This window comes from Taurulus bubalis, assembly GCF_910589615.1.
Source record: "Taurulus bubalis genome assembly, chromosome: 2".
Lineage (NCBI taxonomy): Eukaryota > Metazoa > Chordata > Actinopteri > Perciformes > Cottidae > Taurulus > Taurulus bubalis.
The window spans coordinates 5,880,277-5,903,510 of NC_136590.1; the positions used below are offsets into that span (position 1 = coordinate 5,880,277).

At 41.8% G+C, this 23,234-nt stretch overlaps 2 protein-coding genes across 2 annotated transcripts; one reads left to right on the forward strand and one right to left on the reverse strand.

Annotated features, from left to right (window-relative positions):
• Positions 1-12,328: 12,328 nt before the first annotated feature.
• Positions 12,329-17,756, reverse strand: twnk (twinkle mtDNA helicase; the record flags this gene model as incomplete). Its single annotated transcript, XM_079233852.1, has 6 exons — positions 12,329-12,991; positions 13,653-13,794; positions 13,883-13,990; positions 14,986-15,226; positions 15,854-16,556; positions 17,130-17,756. The coding sequence occupies 6 exons, from the start codon at positions 17,754-17,756 to the stop codon at positions 12,662-12,664; spliced, it is 2,151 nt and encodes a 716-aa protein (XP_079089978.1). The 3' UTR covers positions 12,329-12,661.
• A 625-nt stretch (positions 17,757-18,381) lies between these two features.
• On the forward strand, positions 18,382-21,111 carry mrpl43 (mitochondrial ribosomal protein L43). Its single transcript, XM_079238099.1, has 3 exons — positions 18,382-18,591; positions 19,361-19,467; positions 20,540-21,111. Exons 1-3 carry the CDS (start codon positions 18,461-18,463, stop codon positions 20,755-20,757), a joined length of 456 nt encoding a protein of 151 aa, XP_079094225.1. The 5' UTR covers positions 18,382-18,460; the 3' UTR covers positions 20,758-21,111.
• The last annotated feature ends 2,123 nt before the right edge of the window (positions 21,112-23,234 follow it).

The window sequence follows — 23,234 nt, forward strand, 5'->3', positions numbered from 1 at the left end:
GCCAGAGTCCCCCACAGATACAGGATTTATGGGAGCTGCTGCGCCCCAGAGGGGTTTAAACTCCGGGTCTTACTTGCCAAAATGGCAAGAACGTAAACCCTATTTTGGTATTCAGCATGTTCAGCTCCCACATAGACCCTCCTCTCGGGTACCGTCTGTGGAGCAGACCTAGTTCTCAAGTCCCAGAAGATGCAACGAGTTTAAGGAATTTACTTTTTTGATTTCCATTCTGAACAAACTGTCCTAGACCCGTACGTGTGACTGCAAAGAGACAACGTTAAACCAGATGGAGTCCCATCGACTTCACAAAGGGGACAACAAGAGGACCAAAGAGAGCCTGGTCCAGGACTCAAAACATGATAAAAGAAACAAGATTTGTTTTAAGGAGACAGATTCAGGGTCCATGACAAGGACCACAGAGACCTCCAGAGGACTAGAGGACCACAGAGACCTCCAGAGGACTAGAGGACCACAGAGACCTCAAGGGGACTAGAGAGGACCACAGAGACCTTAATGGGACTAGAGAGGACCACAGAGACCTCAAGGGGACTAGAGAGGACCACAGAGACCTTAATGGGACTAGAGAGGACCACAAAGACCTCAATGGGACTAGAGAGGACCACAAAGACCTCAATGGGACTAGAGAGGACCACAAAGACCTCAATGGGACTAGAGAGGACCACAAAGACCTCAATGGGACTAGAGAGGACCACAAAGACCTCAATGGGACTAGAGAGGACCACAAAGACCTCAATGGGACTAGAGAGGACCACAGAGACCTCAATGGGACTAGAGAGGACCACAGAGACCTCAATGGGACTAGAGAGGACCACAGAGACCTCAATGGGACTAGAGAGGACCACAGAGACCTCAATGGGACTAGAGAGGACCACAGAGACCTCAATGGGACTAGAGAGGACCATGAATACCTCAAGGGGACTAGAGAGGACCATGAATACCTCAATGGGACTAGAGAGGACCATGAATACCTCAATGGGACTAGAGAGGACCACAGAGACCTCAATGGGACTAGAGAGGACCATGAATACCTCAATGGGACTAGAGAGGACCACAGAGACCTCAATGGGACTAGAGAGGACCATGAATACCTCAAGGGGACTAGAGAGGACCACATATATCTCAATGGGACTAGAGAGGACCACAGAGACCTCAATGGGAATTAGAGAAGACTAAAGAGACCTTATTGGGACATTTTACATTTTGGGGGAGGGTACAGATAATTAAAAAAAAGACTACATTTAATTGCCTGCCTGATTTACAGATGACGTGTTTTTCGCTAGAAGGAAGTGGAGGAATAAAATGTAACCTTCTCACCTGTGCAGAGTTTTAAACGCTACTTGCAGGTGTCCATGAACTTAAAGGCAACAATGTAGCTAGATCTAAAGCTACAACTCTTTCAACAATAAGTAAAAGCCTGATAACTTACCGTTCTCGGAGGAGCGGACAGTCCCTGCCGAGGAAATACGGACGCGACGTCTTCTTAGTCCGTTTAAACGCCGTCTTATCCACAAACTCTTGACTTTTAACGAAACGACATGTTTAAAAAACGTCTTTCTCTCTCCCCGGTTGCTTGTCTTCCTGCTGCAGAAAGCGCGTTTGTTGTTGTGCGCGGAGCTGGACAGCCGCTGCTCGTGTTTAGACACCGAGGAGCAAGCTGGCGAGGAAAACAACGACTGCATCCGGTTATGGATTTCAAAATAAGAGATGTTTTGTTGCCCATAGTTCTGACAGTTCTAACAGCAAGGGAGATAGAAACAGACATGCAACCAAAAGAAACGTTAACAAAGCTGAACAAAGATCAAATAAACATAAAACTAATGTGTATACCAGCAATGATGACAGCACTGAGAAGTTCAATAACAAGTGAATTATAGGTAGATATACATTAAAAAATAAGTGTCTGTAAATTGTAGACAAATGCAAATAGTGCAAAGAAATAATTGACTGGATATTGTTGAAGTAAATGATAATGAACAGTGTATGCATGTGCATGCCTTAGTTTCTACAGCATGCATCATGTATGAATAGAGAGATGAAGCAAGGTTCATTCAACCTGTTTGGCTTGTGTGACCCTTTTACTTGTGACCGTTCGTCCTTTATTCAGAACAGTTCAACTGAGTGATTTTTCCTTCTCAGATTATTTTAATTTTGAAAGTATCTGTTGTTGTCTGAGGAGGTGAAAACGTGCATAGTTTTACAAAAGAAAGAAGGAAAAGATACACATGAGACAACAAATCTGAACAGAATATAAATAAATACAGAAGAATGAAGACTACAAAAAATAAACACAAGCGGTATATAAAACAAAAAATAGAAACTATACAAGATCAATTAGATAAAGTACAAAGTAAAAGGGACAGTGGTGTGAGTGATAGCAGCAGTAGACAGTCTCAGATAAGTAAATCACATTTACACACATGCAACCACAAATGTATGCATAAGCTAAACCTTATATGTTTTATAATGGGAATGCACCTATCCCAATCAAAGGTCTAGAGTTAAAGGTAAATATAGATACAACCAGTTACCAATCTCTCATTTAATAGTTTGTATACTGAGAGATGTTATTGATATTTAGCATAATTTTACTGACATGAATGGGAAGGACAACATTTTATAAATCATCTCTAAAACGAACATAAACTGGCATGCGAGTATACATCATAGAAACTGTGTGTGCTACACAATAGAAGACCCTTAGACAAAACATATGACTGAACACTTAAGTATGTTAAATTCAGTCATCAAAGATAGCATGCTCTTATTTTGAACGCCAACGTTATAGCTTCCGGTTTTGTCCTCCTGTGTATGCTGTGCTTGACTCACCTGGACCCCCCTCTCTCTCGCTCGCTCGCTCGCTCGCTCACACACACGCGCACACACGTAGAAATGTATGCTAAACTATAAACGAAAACATTTAGCAAATAACTACACTGTTATCTCCATTAGACACATCCTTCAGATGCCTGCACATGTAACTACCAAGCTCAATTATCAATCACCTGCACCCAGAATGCACCTGGGAAATCACCTGTAACCAATTAGATGACTTAGCAATAAGAGCTTGAACATCCTAAACAGGATTCAAATTTGCTCTTTGGTTCTGCACAACAAGGGTGTATTTTGTTTACAGTAAACGGTCACTATGTTCACGGCACAAGTTCATAAAGTAATTGTGTCTGATGCTTTTTTAGCATGCTACAAATAAAAATCAATATGCAGTTTTCATGTGGGAAGAGCTATTTATTTGGCGTTTGTGTTTAAAGTTGTGCTGCAAAAATAGCATGTTAGATACTTTTGATGTCAGACATTTTGTATTTTGCGTACATATTTTTGGTTTTCGGGTGTAGAGATTGGACAAAGACGGCGATAGTTTCAGAAATTGTATTTTAGAAATTGCAAAAACCTGTAAGAACACACAAACACACACATATTTTGATATATATATACTTTATTGAGCAGCATCCACTAATGGTTGTACCAACAGTTAGAACCCGTGTGGTTGTGTTGTAAAGGCATTACAGCCTCGAGTATAATGAGTGTGAGTGTGATGATTCCCAGTTTGTCCCAGAATAACCAGTTCTTTGCTCTGCATTCTAAATATGTAGAAAGAGGTCATACCTGACTAACCTCAACCCTCTCAGGCAAACCTTTCTGCTCCAGAGCAGTAAAACAAGGCTAAACATAGTCCCACTGAGAGTTTTTAATCTGTGGTGAATGTCACCATGCGTTTTATTCCCACATGGGCGAGAAGCATATACGAATAATTATTACAATTCCCTGTTTGCTCTGCATTTTTAGAGTTGGACTTTGGCCCACCGGTTCCACATACCTGCTATAATTAACCACTAAAGCCCAAATCATGCCCACAATGACAATGCTAACTTGCTGATGCTCATCAAGTTATAATGTTCACCATAAAGTGTGCTCTCGTGCTAACCTTTGCAAAATATTCCTCATTGTATGTGCGGCTGGTGTAATTAGTTTTGCAGGTGTGTGGGTACAAAGTTATGTCGGTTCATCCTCTGAGGAGCATGAATGTGTGGATAGAAAGTTACGACAATCTAGTGAAATAAAAGACACAACTGTAAAACAGAACAGACAAATATGGTAAACAAATAAAACAAGTAATTTAAACTTAGAAAATTAGGGCTATTGTAAATAAAATGCTTTATTAATGCAATGAACTCAAAAGAAAATGACATCTGGAAAATAGTATTGCTGCCAAAGATGCATAACGCGTCAATCTATGGCGACTTTGGAAAATCACAGCAAACAAAAACACACTCCTGCATGTGTTTTCTTTCTCCACATTGTGTGTGTGTGTGTGTGTGTGTGTGTGTGTGTATGTGTGTGTGTGTGTGTGTGTGTGTGTGTGCAAATTTCCTAAGTTTTCCCTAATTTTCAAAGAGCTGAATGAACTCCATTTGCGAGGAAATTGGATTTACTGAACTGGGCGTCTATTGTGAAGCTGGTGGAGCTCCAGCAATCAGGCCTGATGGGAATGGAGGGGAAATTTGTCCAGCACTTATCCGGCCACTAGAGAATATGAGAAGAGTTGTTAGAGTAATTGATAATTGTGTGTGGGTTGGATGTAGCGTGTCTGTTGATAATGACTCCAAAATCCAAACCCCTGAGTCGGCTCTTCGCCGAGACATTGTGTTCCCGCTGCTCTCCGCTCGTGGTCGGGCCCAAGATGCCTATCGTTGCCCAAAGCAGCCGGCGTATCTGTGCAATTATGTGGCATTGGCCCGTAATGACCTCTCCCTCCTGCGTCCACCGTGAGCTCATTTTATTCATAAACATGTGGATGCAGATAATTGGTGAAAAGTAGTCGCTCAATGCAACTGACTCAGAAATCTGAGAGTCCATTTCCTGAATGTGACACTGCAGTACTTCCCATTATCATGATGCACTAGGCACGTGCATGGGGAGCCAGGAAAATGCACGTTTAAGGTTTTCCCAGGTGCACTATGATGAGAAGCATGTACTTAGTTGATGTTCCCGTTCGAGCACTTTGCAGTTGATTTACCTGATGTGCAGTTTTTCTCTGTCGAGCAGGCTCCCTTCACTTGTCTTTATGCATGGATCTCTTCTTTCCTTGAGTTATTCAGCAGTCTTTTCTCAACATGTGTATGTTTGCAGTTAGAAAAAGAATACAAACTGATCTAAAAAATAAATAAAAAATCATGCAAAGAAACAAGTAGGCACTCACACCCAAATCCCCAGCAGTAAACCAGATATAATTTAAATGAAAGCAATGCTGAGCGAGGAGGGAAAGTGCTTAAAGGGACAGTTCACTCCGAAATCCAAAATGGAGATGTCTGCCGTCTCTCAAATATAATTGAACTATGGTTGACAGGTGGTCTTGTATGAAACTTCTCACAACAAAGTCTCTGGATTATCTTTAGTAACCGGGTCATGATTTCAGGAAAGAGACATTGTTGTGGAGTTTTTCAAATGTATTTTTTTGGCACTTTGCAAGCCGAGTATCATCTCGTGCCATTATGTTGGAGAGAAGGCCGACATTGCAACTCTCAACAAACTCACACCAAAACAATCGAGATGGATAAATAGCACCGCAGGTGAGAGGGAGAATATGCCATTTTGATTTCATGAGGGTAAACTGGCCCTTTAACTAAAGCACGTTGCATGAGTGTAAACTAGGGGAACAAGGGGAATGACCTGCTGACACCTGAACCCAAACCTTGATCTGCTGTTGGGAGAGAACCAAACAAAACGCTGCCTCGTGTGCTTTGTGCTCTCTGACCCGCTTCCAAGCTCAGTGACTCAGCAGTTAATGAAAAGGTTGTTACAATATGAACAGCAGCAGATTATTACCACAAACTGGAGAAAAAGTATCTCATCAAAAACAGATATGTGACACAGTGTAACACACAATGTAATACAGTTACACACCCTTGCACATCTTTTCTCTAGTGTGTTTATTGCTAGCAGCAGCAAGACATGATATTTACTTGCATATTTGAGATACAGGTGCGATAATCTACTTTAAATGATCATGAGTGTTGCAAAATAACAAAGTGTGAAAGAGAGAGTACAGCAAAATATCTGATGGGTGATTTAATGATAACTTTGATTAACAGCAGCTATTAACCATGTTTCCATAACAGCTGCAGAGGCCATATTGTCTCATTAAAGATTTTGTCCCTCAGCTGAACGGAGCATATGGTGTTTAAGCTTCTCCTCAACAAGAACAAGTCGATTATGAATCATATTTCCATATGTGCTGTAATAACAATAGCAGTCCGTCCCAGACACGTGTCCCTTGTTGTCTTCACTAAGAGGCAGATGTGAGTGAGTAAAGTATTTTCTGCTTCACATTTATATTCAGGACATGTCACTTAATATGAATATTAACATTTTTGGCTTGGCTCCATGTTGGCTCTGTTTATTTTCTGCAGGAATTCAGCTCCTTTTGTGGTTATTGTCCGGAGCTGCGAGGTGCCAAAGACTCCCTCAGCCATCTAATCTGGGTGCCACCGCGCCAAGGGGGAATTGTTTTTGTCGTTTATTGAATCGCGCACACCCACTTCGATCCCCAGTTTAACACTTTGTCCTTTTGTAACCGAGGAGCTTTAATTAAAACATGCCATCATTTCAGTGTGAGAGGAATATTAAAAAACTCTTTTTGTTGATCCACACAGTGTCACAGCTGATAGAAAGCGGCCTTAAAATGATCTAAATCGGCATCGGGTGGCATGTGCTTGGCTCTGTCTTCTGTGTGTCTCGATGCGCCGTTAGCTAATCAGCTTATCTGACCGTGCTCATGCCGATAGAGCTTTAATTAACTGCTGCACTGGGCGACCACTGGCTCTGGTTTTCTTTGCCCGGGCTCTCGTGTAGCAGACGGCCAGTGTGTGCACACAGTCTGAGGAGATTAGGCAGAGAGGGGCCTCCTTTGAAGGCGGCCATGCGGGCGGCTAATTTGAGAGTGAATGGGCATTTTCTTTGGCGAGGCCGTGGAAGTATGCCTGGCTGGCCGGCCAAAGCTGTCTCCGCCTCCCTTTTCTCTGTCTTTCAGAGTGAATTAAAAGAGAGTCTGGTGTGAGGTGCTGGGGCCCTGCCAGGGGCCTCCACTTCTCCCCAGCGTAGGACGTCAATCCTGACCACTTTATTGACGAGGAATGAGGCCTTCGACTCATCAAAGCCCCGTTTAACAGATTCCTCGACTATTCCCTCCACCTCAGTCTCCACCTTCCTGACCACAAACTCATCACTCCCACACCTGCACACTCTTTTAGCCTCTATCATTATTTCCCCCCAGCATCCAGAGTACCGGTGCACCCTCCCCAGTCCCCTTCATAGTGCCAGTGCAGATTAGGCCCACTGCACTTTCTTTGGCCGGATCTCGGTTGTTGCATAAGCTCCTGACACTCAAAAAGCTTCCCCTGTCGTGTTCAGGAGGGAGAGCACACTGAGACTGAAGGTGGGTGGTCAGCTAAAGGCCCGTTGAAAATGTTCCATGACAGTTCAGGATTTCGGGGACCTGGAATCCTAGTCAGAGTGACTGAGGAGGACTCGTAGGGCCACGTTGACCGGGAGAGTACTCGGATCTGCAAGGATGCAGCTGCAGCTCAATAGGAGTTGCACCAAAGGTCCAAAGGTCAAAACATGCTGGCTTACCTTTAGATGATTGAACTTTACCAGCCAACTACAGAAAGGTAAAGCACTGCAGGATTTCCCACCGGTGTCCAGCTCACATTGAGAACATTCAGCTGCACTTTTGTGTCAATCTCAAAGGGTTTGACAGTTCAAAGCCACTCAATGCCCTCTGAGTCACACAGAATCAGAATCAGAAATCAGAAACAGTTTATTTGCCAGGAATATTTACACAAACAAGGATTTTTTCTAGGCGGAAGGTGCATACATTAGTCATGAGACGTTAGACGAGACAAACAACAATCAACAATCAACGACATACACGTATAAAGTTGACACTTAGTTCAAGAGCAGAATTGTCAAAATGTAAAGGCACAGTGTGAAGCATTTCAAGGGATCTATTGGCAGAAATGGACTATGATATTGTAACCATGTTTTCTTTTGTGTATAATCACCTGAAAATAAGAATCGTTGGGTTTTTGTTACCTTAGAATGAGACGTTTATATCTTCACAAGGGTCCACTTTACAGAGCCGTGTTTCTACAGTAGCCCAGAGGGGACAAACCAAACACTGGCTCGAGATGGGACCATTCACGTTCTCTGATGTAACACTGATGTGTTTGTAATCGTTCTTAGACAACAGTAGCTCTATCGCACGAAGGGATACAAAAAAAATTTAAAAAAATAGGCTCTGGCTTCACAGTTTAGTTTTTTTCACAAGATTTGTTGGCAATAATAAAAATGGAGCACAACATGTGCTGAAACAGAAGCTTCCTCCTGGTCTGGGAGCACAGAAGGGAGGATGTGTGCATGGTTATTAATACACACAGAGGCAGGCATACTGTTGGGCAATGTGGGTCGAACGTGCAGAGAGCACGTGAGGAAGTGAGGCAGAGCAGCCCCCTCCCCTCATGTCCCGACATGAAGGGGACGGGGGGGCATCTTCAATCGGCTCTGAGCCGGAAACGGCCTGTGGTCTGTCTGCAGGCGACGTGGGACAACATTTAGCTGCAAATACCCAGAGAAACAAACGAGCACTTTGTGTATATGATGGGGATGTTGTTATTTATGAACATTTCAGGCTGATTATCAGTAGGATCATTGTATCAGATGCAACCGCCGCCTAATGGTCCCGATAGAAGTGCCGGGTCCCAGTTTCCCACTTTGAAGGAGACGGAAAGTCACTGCGCTTCAAAGGAAGAAACCCTAAAGTGACAGACACGGTGCAGCGGTGAACCTGCTCTACATACTCGATGCAGCCCTCCATTGCACTCAATGTTCTCCCAGCATGTTCTGTCATAATTTCTATTTTAATGTCAGTCTGGGTCAAGTAATGTTCTCACTCGCTCTTAAAGCTGCTGGGGTTTATTAAAACAACTTTCCACCATACCAGTAGTGATTTGGGAATGCACTCGGTCCAAGTGTGTGTCTGTCTATTTGTACTGTTCAATAAAAGCAGAAATTCTTCATAAAGAATAAATCTGCCTCAAAGATAGAACTTTCTGTATGCCACTAATAAAGTGCATGTATAAACTTGCCTTAAAAAGACTAGTTTGATATTTTGTGAAATATGTTTATTTGCTTTTCTTGTTGAGAGTTAGACAAAAAGATCAATATCCCTCACAGCCAGCTGACTGTTAGCTTAGCTTAGCATGAAGACTGGAAGCAGTGGGAAACAGCTAGCATGGTTTCAGGAAGTCACTGCATCCAACCGAGAAACACTCCCATAAAACCTTAATCTTTTTTGTTTTTACACTTTGGTTTTTGTACAAATTAAACAAATAAGATAGTACGTGTTAATTAGCAAGCTTCAGAGGTGCTGGTAGTTGAATTTAGTTAGTCAGGCTAGCTGTTTCCCCCACGTTTCCAGTCTTCATGCTAAGCTAAGCTAAGCTGCTGGCTGTAGCTTCATATCTACCATACAAAACTCTCAGCAGAGAGCACATCCTGAATGTCAAACTATTCTTTTACATTTATTAAAAAAATAAAGACACTTTTTCCAACTTCCCTCCAATTGCTTCCAAATATAATACTCTGAACATGATCCTGTCTCGAAGGTTGAGTGAAGTCCCTTCGCAGAGCCAAAGCTTGCGGCAGATTAACTCTAATTGAAGGTCCTGAAATTACCTCCAGACTTGGTCAAATAGTTGGTGTAATGAAGGGCAGCTAATGGGCGGAGAGCTACGCATGCATGTCATGTATCCATGCGTCCCATCATCAGCAGGGCTGGGAGCAGCTGGAGCCTGACCGTTATAATGTCTGAGGTTTTTTCCTTGCACCTGGAATCAGTTTATGAAGTAGATTTAGTTATAATACTCTGATCTGATCACACACTGTTTTCAAAGGATTTTTAGGTCAAATTCTTCACAAGAGACGGGGTTTTATCTGCAGCTGAAACATCTTTTCTTCGCCCCGTTTCATTTGCATCCTCTAACGATTTGTAGCGCTTTGATTTGAATTCTTTTGGTCTTTGCACAATTTGTTTCCCTCGTGATTAAGAGCTGCGTAACTCAAGTTGTTTCATGCTCTCCAGATGGCAGCTATTTGAATAGACATGCAAAGCTCTGATCAGCGCAGGCCACTCAAAAACAAAGACAACAATCTGACGTACGCAGCGATTTCGGAATTTGCTCTGGGGAAAAGAAATAACTTGAGCTATTATCTTTCGAAACTTCCTTGGATGAAGCTCAGTGAAGCTGTAGAGTGGGAGTGAAAGCTACAGGGCAGACGTATTTGGGGCCGTTCTGTGCATGCAGATGCATCCGTGTGCTCATTCACTCCAGTTGTTGTGTGTTTTTCCCTCTTTTGAGCAGCTGGCAGGCGACAGAGCCGCCATCATCTGGGCGCAGTAATGCCTCAAAACACAAAGAGCCCCATTCAGAGTCCTCAGCCGCCGTATCCCACACCCACACACAGTCAAGAGGACACCCGGACCCATCCAGCACACACAGCCTGGAGTCATTAAGGAAAGCAATGTGTACGTGCACAGCAGTGAAACATGCACAGGAAAAACATTCAGCAGCAAAGGAAGCCTCGGAGGAGGAGAACTGAGAGCAAAAGGATGGAAGAAAAACCTGTCGATCGTCACATCTGTCCAGGAACTGTCTCCCGCCCGCCATCTCGCCCCACAGTGATTCACGTCCATCAAACATACAACGATATCTACGGCTATTCGAGGAGCTCAGGGGTCCGCATGGCATGTGGGGAGTCAGTCTGGTGCCAGGAGCTTCCCTGGACCGGTCGCTCAGAGATGGAGGCAGACAGAGAGGCCCCGATCCCTGTGAACTCTAGACTGGGCCCAACAATAGAAGAACTATATTAAAGGAGAACTACACCAATTTTTAAAAGTCTGCTCACAGGTCTTTCAACGCATCCTCATACAACAGTTAATATGATAGCTTGAGAAAAGTTACTCCTCACATGAGACCAGACTGAATGAGTCAAAACAGCTGTGTCGCGATTTATGTGGCTGCGCAAAGTCTGATTAAAAAGAAAGTCGCCTTAAGTGATGTCACTTGAGGCAAAATCGGGTTTGAGACTGCACATTTTGGGGTTGTGCCCCGTCAGCAGCATAACACACCAAGTAGGATCTTTGGATCTGATGCATCAACTTTGATACTTTTTGTTTTTAACTGTCCATCACAAGTCCGACAATGTTTACTGTTCATACAAACACACAATATCGGTGCGTATGGCCATGCTACGAGTTTGAGAATCCAAGAGTGTCCAAGTGAGATTTCCAAAGTGCAAAGTTCCCTAATTTCCTTACCAAGGGTGACACTAAATCTACTGTGCGCATGCCAAGGTTGTAAATCACCAAATGCTCTGATATCAAACACACTGGCACTTCCATATTCCCACACTGAATCGTTCCCTTTAGGTCATGAATCTGAATTTTATTTGGCTTTGCAGTGACTGCGATGAAATACGACAGTTTGAGCGCCAACACATCCTGCAGCAGATCACAGAGCGGCACAATGCAGAGTCTCTTTATTCAGAGAGCTGCTGATTCTCCACGTAACCGCACGCCGGTGCATGAAATATTCATACGAAGAAGTTTGGAAACACATTTGCTTTTATTAAAAGTGACTCTAGTCTAAATAATTGATTGTTTAATGTGACACTGGAGATGGCTCAGTGCATGAAAATCTATAGAAACCTTTTAACTTAAAGTGAAATCTGATACCACTTAATGATCATTAATTATGTTAGAAAGGTAGAAACACTCACGGCAGGAGGTCAAACATCTCAAATGTACTTATATATTTTCCAATTAACCGGAAAGATTTATACAAAAGCAATCACACAAGAGAACTACGGTGTTTGTCGTGTTGCTGAGCGGTGCAGAATGAAACATTCTCTCGCTCATGTGCATGATTGTGCACTTTCAAGCTTGCCATTATTATCCCTTAATCAAAACAGACAACACTAAATAAAATACACAAAGTATAGCAGCTAGTTGTAAATAAGGAAGTGATGTTTACTGTGGAGGTTGATTCTGATGATCATGTATAAAGCACACACTGCCCCCTGTTGAATAGATAAGAAAACACAGGCAAAAAGCTGCATGACAAGCATTTTATTTATTTAAAAAATGTGATAAATCATCTTTGTACAAAAAGTCAGTAGAGAGCTCACTTCGGTAATGTGGCCGTGTGATTTCCATGAAAACAGTAGTGCTGAAGGGGTCACATTATTTTTGGGGGGTAAAATGAAGAACGCATTTAGCAGTATTTTAGTAACACTTTGCACAGTAACAATATACAGAAGTACCTGCATACAAAAGTACTAACACTTGAACCATCAGTCACATTCTGGTTGAAACATCCATACCTCGTTCCATGATGAAATAAACCTTTTGTCATCTCAAATCATTCTGGTTGATTTACTATTGGTTTCATTGTGAATTACACAAACTGCTCAGTTGAACCTTTCATGGTCGTAAAACTGTCTAACTTGTAAATGTTAACCCACATGATCCATCCTGCCCATGAATTATACTACATTATTATTATAGTTACTTCTCCATGCTTTCGTTTCCTTTCTTAACATTTCGTGGAGTCTTTGTGGTTTTAACCGCTTTCTCTTTCTTAACGTCTTCCTTCTTCTTCACCTGCACCTCCTCCTCCTCGTCCTCCTCGTTTTCCGGCTTGCTGGCGACCTTCCTCAGCTTGTGCTTTCCTTTGATGGGCGCAGAGAAAGTGAGCGAAGACTTGATGAAGTCCAGAGGGAAGATGCCCACGTCTCCGTCGAAGCGGTTCTTGGTGACCTGCAGCGACCTGCGGCCGGGACACGTCACCAGCTTCTTCTCCTGCAGAATGAGGACGTTGTCGGCTTCCTGGCTGGCCTGGAAGGGGTCAAAGGTCGAGATGTCTTTTAGTTATCTGGAGTAACTGCAGTTTTGTAAAAAGAGCGTCGGGGACAAAGTCATGTTAATTAATGTGTTTATTTAGTTTGTCAAAATCCGCTACTCTTAGCTACAAAAACAGCATGACGCATGAGCAAGTTAATAAAATGGAGGAATAAAACATGGAGATGATAAAAAGGATAAATATATGACAATATGTTATGGATGAATATGTGAATTATATATTTTGACTGCTTAGGTTGGGTCCGGTTATTTGCAGCGGTCCATCTCATTTTCTAAGGATTAAGATAAAATCGTTTTAAAATGTAATTCTGGAAAAAACTAATCTTAATTATCAATGTTCTGCGCCATGCCTTACTACTTATACTATACAAAATATTATTGTATTTTCAGCTTTGTTCGATGCATAATTTGATACACAAACACAAATTGTACATTTTCATGTTTGTTCAGACATTTGTTTTGTTCCTTGAAACATTAAGCGTATTAAATCTTACATTTAATTGTCATGAACTACACAGTTCCCACTAAAACATGGTCAAATAAAAAAAGTTGAAAATGAAAATCAGTCACTGTTTGAAGTGTAAACTGCCTAATTTTGCTGCCAGGTTTAGTTTAAAAGAGAAAGGTGAGACATTACCTTTGCTGAACCAAAGATGGAGGCGGTTTGCAGTTCTCGGTCATCCTCCTCCTTCCTGGGGTGAATGACCAGAGTGACGTGGCAGCAGCTGTTGGTGGCAAACTTCCTGAACGCTCCGATAATGTGGTCCTGGACTGCAAACCTGGACAAAAAACTTTGCACCTTAAAAAGGTATTCTGCTTGAAGAAACTGAGTTTATCTTTCTACCCGTCATGATGTAACTGACTCACTTGTCGACGGAGAGGTTTTCCTGCCCCATCATGAACTGCAGGTTGTCGATGATGACATGGTTGATATCATAAAGGTAGACAGCGTGTTGCATTGTGTCCAGCACTGCCCTTTAGAGAAGGTGAAAATGATGTACATCATATATTAATCTGTTGAAGTAAAAGATGTATTACACTGCAGGCAAGTAAACAATTAAAGGGCCAACTTAACAAACGTAGACACTTTCCATCTTATAGTACAACATACAATTATTTCAGACAAGTTATTTGGTTTCGGGGCTTGAACTAGTGATTACTTTAATTATCAAATAATCCACGGATTATTTTGTTATTTGAAGTTCAAGGTCTTCAGGAATCTTGTTTTGTCCAAAACCTAAATATATTCAAGTTACCATGATACAGAGATGAGGAAAATAGGAAATAATCACATTAAAAGAAGCTGTAACCAGATAATTTCTGGCATTTTTAGTTTTTTAACAAATATTTGTATTGTTGTCTTTTCCACAATGCACAAACAAACACAAGACAGAACAGAACAAAACTAAACAAGGCACAAAAAAATAAGGTATAGGCATTTCAGATAGCGAAATCAATATCAATGGCATGTTCTTTTTTAATTCTTTTTTTTTATATTTATTTATTTTTATTAGGCGTTACTGACTGTTCCTCAACATAACAATAGAGGGTGACAGATATGCATATGCACAGACAGATACATATAATAACCCACAAGTGGAATGCTCCCACATTCCGTAAATGTGGTATATTTTTTAGTTAAGGTTCTGTTGATCAATTAGTAGGGGTGTACCAAACATCATCTATTTTACGTTCAAAGCTTTTATAGAGGTCTTTTATCATATTTTATGAAGTCGCCACCCCAAATAAATATATATAAATCTATATTATATAGAATATTGTATATTAGTCGTCTCGTCATTGCAGCTCCGTTTTGCTTAAATTTGATACAATATCAAAGATGATCACTGGGTTATTGGTATAACTACAGTTGAAGTAAACCAAATGAATTACTTGACGTTCTTTTCTTTCCTAAAAAATAAATCCCTGAAAATTAGCAGTTACATTACACGGACTCTGATAAGACTTACTTGATGTTCTGCTGCCCGTGGAAAGTCATGAAGTAGAGCGGCAGCTCTTCAAACTTGTCGGCCCAGAAGTCGTACTGCTCCAGGTTTTCCTCCAGCCTCTGCATGGCAAACTGCGTCAGCATAATCTTCGCCAGACGCACGTTGTTGATCTCGAAGCTTCCCCATAACGTGTTGACGCCCTGCATGCACAGGTCCAGGGCAACCTCACTGATAAAGGTGGTCTTCCCACTGCCGGTAGGACCTGGGACACAAAGAGACGTGCATGTTCAGATACACGATACATACTAGATTATAAACTGTACAAAGCAGATAGGAGATAATAAGCGTGTTTACGGCTCATATTCAAACTGCAGTCCACAGACACCAAATATATTCTTTTTCAGGACAGTTTAATTACAAATATACTTTGATCCGCTGTGATGTGAGTCCTCTTCTTTCCCATCTGAGATCCGTATATACACAAGAAAGCCCAAGACCAAAATTTTAAAACACAGAATCTGGCACCTGCCATTACAAAATCATTGATAATAACAAATGTAGCTTTTAAAAAAAGGTGTATTGATGCTTTTTTTGGCCACTTTGAAACAAGCTCAAACCACGACACTGACATTTATCCTCTAATTAGCAGATTTTAGTTAATTATTAGGCCAAATTCCTCTCGGGTTTAAGGTGACGAACAGTTAGTGTTGTGGAAATGTTCACTGCAGCCTGCTGTGGAGCTTGTAGGATCAGAAAACCAAAACAATGAGCTGAAAGAGGTTAAAACGTGTTTTAAAGCTGAAGGGAACTGCAGAGTTGGGAGATCCGGACTATATTTAAAATTCTCATTATTTGAGAGAAACATAATTACTGACATCATGCTTCCTACCTGTGAAAACAGTCAGCTCCCCCTTGCGATGTCCCTTCAGGATCCTGTTGAGCTCCTGAAACCTGCCCCACTTCACTCCAGCCACCTGCTCCGTGTTCACCAGCTCCCCGTACACGTCCTCTCGGAGCTGCTTGAAGGACACGATGGACTTGTGGGCCGCCGGGATGGAGGACTTGATGATGTGGCCGAAGTTCTTCCCCTGGGCCAGCGCCTCCACGGGACACGGCCGGTACTCCCCGGGCCGCACCAGCGAGCAGCGCCTCAGACCCAGCTTGCGCGAGAAGATCTTCGACGCCTCCCAGGAGCGAATGTCGTCTCCCAGCCACAGCGTCACCCGCTTGAACTGCTCCAGGTACGGCAGCAGGATCGGCGGGAGGCAGCTGACCCCGCGAGGGAGAGCCACACTGGGGAGTCCTGTGGCCTGGCTCACAGCCAGAGTGTCCAGCTCGTGTCCGGTCAGCACAACCTCCGAGTCCATACGGCCCACCAGGGGGAGGCCAAACAGGTTGTAGTACGAATTAGACTTTGGGATTGTGGCTTCATTATACATAACTTTGTCAGTGTCTGTGCTTTGGGCGGAGAGAAGCTTCACCCCCTTTAGGGTGGAGTCGGGTCCACCAAACCAGGGGAAAACCAGACTCTTGGTAGGTTTGAAGAGCCTCACGCCAAACTTCTTGAGTGTTGCAATAGAGACCTTTGTGATCTGAAACAAAACATTGGTAAAGCTTGTCATCATGGGAGGAAAACATCTTGAGATGTTGTAGTTTTTAATGGTGAGTATACTCCTTTTTGATCAACCTGTCATTTATTAAACATTTAAATCCTTTCATGACAGAAAATCTGAAGGCCTACTGTGTTTTATTCTGATCTATTCTGATCAGACGGTTGCAAAATTTAGTTTTGAAAAGTTCTTTATACATGTTTTATAACAAAAGGTAATACGTTTGACTAATTATTACTATTATCAATATTTAAATGCCATGGATGTACCACAATTACAGGTGCAAAACTCTTTAATAACATTGAGAAATGTTCCAATAAATATTAATTCAAATGAATTCTTGTTTGCCTCTTCCACCTTTATCCTCTTCACATAACTCGTTCATGGACAACTATTAGATTACTATGTAGACCTATATATAGATTTTTAAACGATTGCGATGTGTTCTTTGCTGTTCCTTTGTTTATTCTGATGTATAAAAACAAAAACAGAATATGTTAGAGTGAAAAACACACATGCAGTCACTCCGGTTCACTAATTAACACTCAACATTACCTGAAACATGGTTTTAATCAGCTGAGCCTCGTCCTCGGGGAGGTCAGAGAAGGGCACGGAGCTGGACCAGATCCTCTGCACCTCCCACAGCTCCCTCTCCCGGTCCTCCTGCTCCTCCAAACTCTCCGGGTACCCCAGCAGCACTCGAGGGTTGAGGCAGTCCTGCTCCTCCTTCTGCATCACCTCCAGGCAGTCCTGGAGATCCTCCCAGCTCCCTTCCACCAGCGTGTCTTTACACAGAAACTGCCCGGTGGTTTTGTCAAGGAACAGGGAGAAGCTGTCCTTCCTGGCGGACGGCTTGACAAAGATGCTCAGGGTGTGGAGGCAGCTGTAGCCATCGTGGAAGGGAATGTCCTTGGAGCGCAGATACTGTTTGATGTCTGTGACTGTGATGGGGCTCACAGGAGACTCCAGAGAAGACTTTGCATCTTTTTTAAATGCCCTGGTCCCACTGTGTGCCAGGAAGTAGCCTCCACCCCGAAACTCTAACCCACAGGTGGGCCTGCGAAGGGGCCTCTGAGTGAGAAGTCTTGCACAGAGGGATGGGAAGTGTCTTTGGTGGAGAAACCTCAGGGCTGCCACCTGCGTGAGGCAGGTGGTGCCCCTCAGCAGCAAGCTCCTCCACATTAGTTATCTGGATAGTGCATTGAACCTGGGACAGACGCGACGAGAGCAAGAACACATCAAGTAAGTTAACACACAGCAAAGCTACAAAGGTAAGTCTTGGATGACCTATGCTAGTTTTAAGTCAAAGACAGGGCTGACAGCGAGACAGAAAACCGTTATCTTTCTTATTTTGTATTAAACCGACATCGACTGTCTAGTACAATTAGCCTGAATGTGCGCGAAAGAAATATACTACGTTTAATTAAATAACAAACACACAAAATCCACCTTACTTGCTCTGCAGTCTGCCCTCATTTTCCTCCATGCTCCTTTAACCCGGGCTTTTTGGTGCGTCTCCAAAACAAGTCCGTGAGAAACATGTGGTGACAAGTGCTGAGCTGCGTTGGTATGTTTTCGCTAACATGAGTAATTTTACATTTAAAAAATATTTTAAATATACGTGTGTGAAATGTGTATTTTATAAAAAATATGATTCCACATTTTAATTTTCGATCCGAAGAAGTTGTATTTTAAAGTCGTATTTTCTTCAACGGTCGGGTCAGTTATGCGTTGCACTCCGGAACATTTCATCGACGGACCTCAAGCGTATACATGTCCGTCAACTCGTCCTCTGTGCGTGTTGCTGCTAGCTGACTTTTATGTGTGGCCCCGCGGCTTGTTTGAAGAAACCTATTAAAATATAGCCCTTAATTCACTTTTAAACAATGACCTCCAGAGGGACGCCGAGTCGCTTCCTGAAAAGCGTTCTCCAAAACGGTGTCGGTCGGTACGTCTGCCAGCTGAAACGAGTCTCCATCATCTTCTCTAAAAAGGGACAGAGCTCTTTGGGAGTCAGGTAAAAGAAACACACAATTTACATGCATATATATAATATATTAATAGTCTTTGAAAGTGAAGTTAAGCCCTGCTGAGAAAAAAAATACTGTAATAATCATTGTATTAGTGTTGTATAATCATACGTGGAATTTAACGTTAAATAAGTACATTTACGAAGTACTAAATACACATTTGAGATAAGTTTGTACTAGTTATACTCCAGTAACGTTACATCTCATCACCATATATCCGCAGATTAAATTAATTTTATTATTATTATATGTATTATTATTTTACTAATGCATAAGCTGAACACGCTTGCAGCATTTAAATGTTGTAGCTTTAATTTGGGCTTTGTGTAACTAGAGCTGCAGTGAAGAAGCAGAATATGTTGTTTTTCAGCCTCTCAAATATGAAGATTTCCTCCTAGTCTCCGTTGTATATCCTCTTAAACAGAATAGACATTCAAAGACATCGTCTTAGACTTCTGGGATGGTCATTTTTCATTATATTGTGACATTATAATTACCAAAAAAGTTAAACGGTTACATTATTTTGTTATAGAAAAACTCAAAACAGTATTTAAGGTTTAAGTATAGTGCTTTAACACACGTACAGGTTATATTCCACCTTGACCAGTAATGAAAATAAACATTTGCAGTGGAACAAAAGGCAACATCAGATATTCTTTGGTTTCCACTGATAAGAAAAGACACTCCTGTCTAGCGACACAGACCACCATCAACATAGTGACCACAGCATCATTACCTTCTTCCATTCTTCTTCAGGGACTTCATCGAAGAGGGCGTGGTGGATTATGCCAAGTCGAACCCTGCAACTGTCATTTATGTGTCTCCTGAGTCATGCCGGATACCCAAAATAGTTGCAGAATATCGTAAGTGCTCATGACTTTGTGTTTTGATGCGATGTCCGACTAATCCTGATTTCCTTTCATCATTATAATATCTGTTTTTATTTGTAGAATAATGCTTCTTTTTTTTTTTAGTTCCTGTTATTTCCAAACTATTTCCTGCAACATGTTTTGGGAAATAAGTATGATATGTTGAACTAATCTTAGAGGAAATAGAGGCAAAGTTCTGACATAAGTAAAGCTTGTTGTGTTGAGTTTATAAGCTGTCGATGATTTCCCGAGGAATATCTTCTAATGAAATGCTGGAAAAACATACAGAGATCCCTTTAAACTAAATATCCATTTGTAATTGTATTTTCCATTTATATGAAGTGTGGTTGCTTGTTGAACACTTTCTCAATTTTCCTCATAGCTTTTTCTACATAACTACGTAACTTAATTGTGCAACCTGTAAAATACAGCGTTGCCACATTAATACTATATATTATTTATAGTCCTGTGCTCTCATTCAAGTTGTATTTTTGGCCTGTTTAGTGAACTATTCATTATTTTATTTCACTGGGATAATCCACTCAGTATCAATAATGCCAATCCTGGTACATTCATAAAAAACAATAATAAAAAAACAATAACAAAATCTTTTATTTTTTTATTATTGTTGATTTGATCAAAAATATAATCAGACTTCTGAAGCAAATTGTTCTCATAAAATCATACTCTGGATATGCTCAAATATGAAAATGCTACTTCAAAGGTGTGCTTTACAGGTCAGGTTCAGGATTATAATAATAATCTTTCTGATAAAGTGTGTGACAAATCTAAGTTGTGTGGTTTTTCTATGAATTAAATACAAAACAAGAGAAGTGAACTGCAGTAAAGTGATTTATGTTTGCTACTCCTCTCAGATACTGTAGGGGGCAGCATAACACCGTTTTTTATGAGACCGCTATTCCGGTAGAAGTGCCAACGTTCTTGTTGACACTGTTACATTTCCCACTGGGCAGGTTTTTATGTAAAAAAACAAAAAGGTGTGACCCTTTTAAAAGTCACTTGTGTTTTTTTCATTTTTATTCCCTCTTGTTTTTCCTTCCTGCAGTAAACGGCAACGTGAGGGAAGAACTCGTCACAAACAAAACGTCCCCGCAGATTTTGGAGCTTTTGACCAAGCTGACCAATCAGTCCGGCCTGGACATCATCCGCATCCGCAAGCCCTTCCACACAGACAACCCCAGTATCCAGGGCCAGTGGCACCCGTTCACCAACCGGCCCCCGTGCATCGGCCCCATCAGACCACAGAAACCGGACGCTGAATGAGGACCAAAGTTTGAAGCTAAGATTGGTCATTAATTGCAGATTATTCTTGCAAGATGTCCTTCTTTTGAAGCTGTTTAAGTGTACGATCTCAATGAAATCACAGGTCAAGTATGTTTGCAGCAATTTTCCACTAGTGGCAGAATATCTTTCACCTTTCTTTCTGTTGGTGGCAAACAAAGCCTCTGTCGCTGTGCAGAAAGGTGCCCACATCACCAGACTTTACATGAATCCACCAGAGGCGTGTCAGCTGGCATATAACATTTTTTTTTAAATTCTCAAGGTTATTTGAAGATTCATTGTGGTAAAGTGCAGCACGTAGCAGATGGGACTTTGTATAAAATAAAAAAAGAAATACTGTGCAAAGGCTGGCGTTTGTGTTGTAAATTTAGACTTTTGTATTTTGAGTAAACTTGATTGCAGCTTTTACGGCATTTAAAACTATTTAACAGACAAGACGCATATCAGATGTACAGCTTTTATTTTATTTGTATGACACGAGGGAATGTACATGTTTTTACAGTTCAATACTGAGAAGGTTTGGGGGCGTTTCCTCGACTTTAAAGGATCCAGAGCTTAAACGGACATGACAGATGGTTGTGTGGCAGCTTGACAGACAAGTCTTAACCTTCAGCAGCACGGAGCTGCCCACTATACCGGCTGAAAGATGAGCAGGAAACTCCTCCAGTGGGGCGATTTGTTCAAATTTAACAAGGCAGATGCCGGAAAAACTCCTCAGCGCTTCTATCTTTGCAATTCTTGGCCAATTCTTGGCCGCTTGACCCTTCCTTTTCCTTTTATAAAATGACCTCAGTGTTCCTCTCAACAAAAAAAACATCAATTCAACCAAGTAGCTAGATGAATACAAATGAGCATTGGAGTGAACGTGCAAAAGCGCCCCCAAGGAGCAGATTGCTTGTTCCGGCAGGTTGATGGATACTAGTCTGCTGGCAAATGATGGCTTTGGATGCAGGAAAATGGTCAGAACACCTTTTGAAAATCCATGTAGAATAAGATCGTGAGACGCCTGCAGAGGAGGGCGATGAGTGAGAGACAGCGGCGGGACACTGCTGCTGATCGCACTCATTTTCTCTCCAAATATCTGTACTTGAGTTGCATTATTTATAAGGATTGTGTTGCCCTCTCCCTTTTAAATCACCCACATCGACTACAGTTCCTTTTTGTATTTCTTAGACAATAAGTAGTGCGGACATTTAAATGATCTGTAAACTTGCATCACACAATTTAGCTGGCAAAAGAAAATGACATCTGTTGTTTTATGCTCGCTTCCTGCATTTGAATTAATCTACAGATATCAGGGCCACTTTGCTCTCATCACACCCGCGCTCCCCAATGGGATCTGGCACAGCAAGACCCACGCTAGGACATTAAAGGCTCTAAATCAAGATGCTGTTGCTAAGTTACTGCCTTGAAAATGGTCATTTTTATCCCCCCTTTGAGCTTATGCTGTACTTCTGCTCTGTCGGACTCGCATGTGCATGTATGTATTGCATCACGTGTGAGCTCCCTTCCCACTGGAGGACCCTTGCTGCTTGCCACAAGCTAAAAACAAAAGTGCTGTGATGTCTTGAGAGAAGGGGGTTTGTGTGAGCATGTTTTGCATGTCTTGTCCTGACTGCCCCTCAGGGCTGTTGACACCACCCCCGAGCCAAACATAAGTGTTATTATCTGCACAAAAGCAAATGGAAATTCAATGAACTCCAATAAATAAGACATGAGAGACGAGAGAAGAAGAAGAAAAAAAAGAAAATCCTTTCTGTCAGCAGCTCCAGTGCTTAACATCTTACAAGCAGCAAGTTATATTCTGAGAAAACCACAAAGATAAAAGTTCAGTGTGCATCAAAAATCATACGGAACCGACTTGACGGAAGGTGTCACAGTTTACGAGGGTACATTTACATGACTTATACAAAATAACAGTGCAAATTGTGAACTCTTTACAGCACTTTCTTTGGCCAACGACCGAGAGAAATAATCAAAATAAAATATACTGTATCTTGCATTTCGAGGCAGCGGGTGGGACTTGCTTCACTGTGGGGTTGAGTGCAGAAGCAAGGTGATTTTAAAACTGATAGCCGAAATGTTAACTATATATTTAAAGTCCATACTATAGAAGACAGCGCCGAGTCAGCGCCTATTGTAAACAGATTGTCCTCTGAGCGGAAATGAAGCAGCAGCAAAGGTCGAGAAGATCCAGAAGAAGCTTTCAGCATACTTTTACATAACACATGGTGAAAACAAATGTTAAACTCGCCATAATATACAACCAAACAAGAACATTTATTTACAACTTTGATTTAAATAAAATGAAATGCGAATCACACCTATAGATCAGCGTGAATCAGAAAACCTTCACTTTCTGTCACCTTAAGGACACAGATTCATATTTAGGCTTTCTGCGCGCAATGAAAGCGATCCTAAAAATAAGTCAGCCAGAAATGTGAGAGTTGCATCGACAG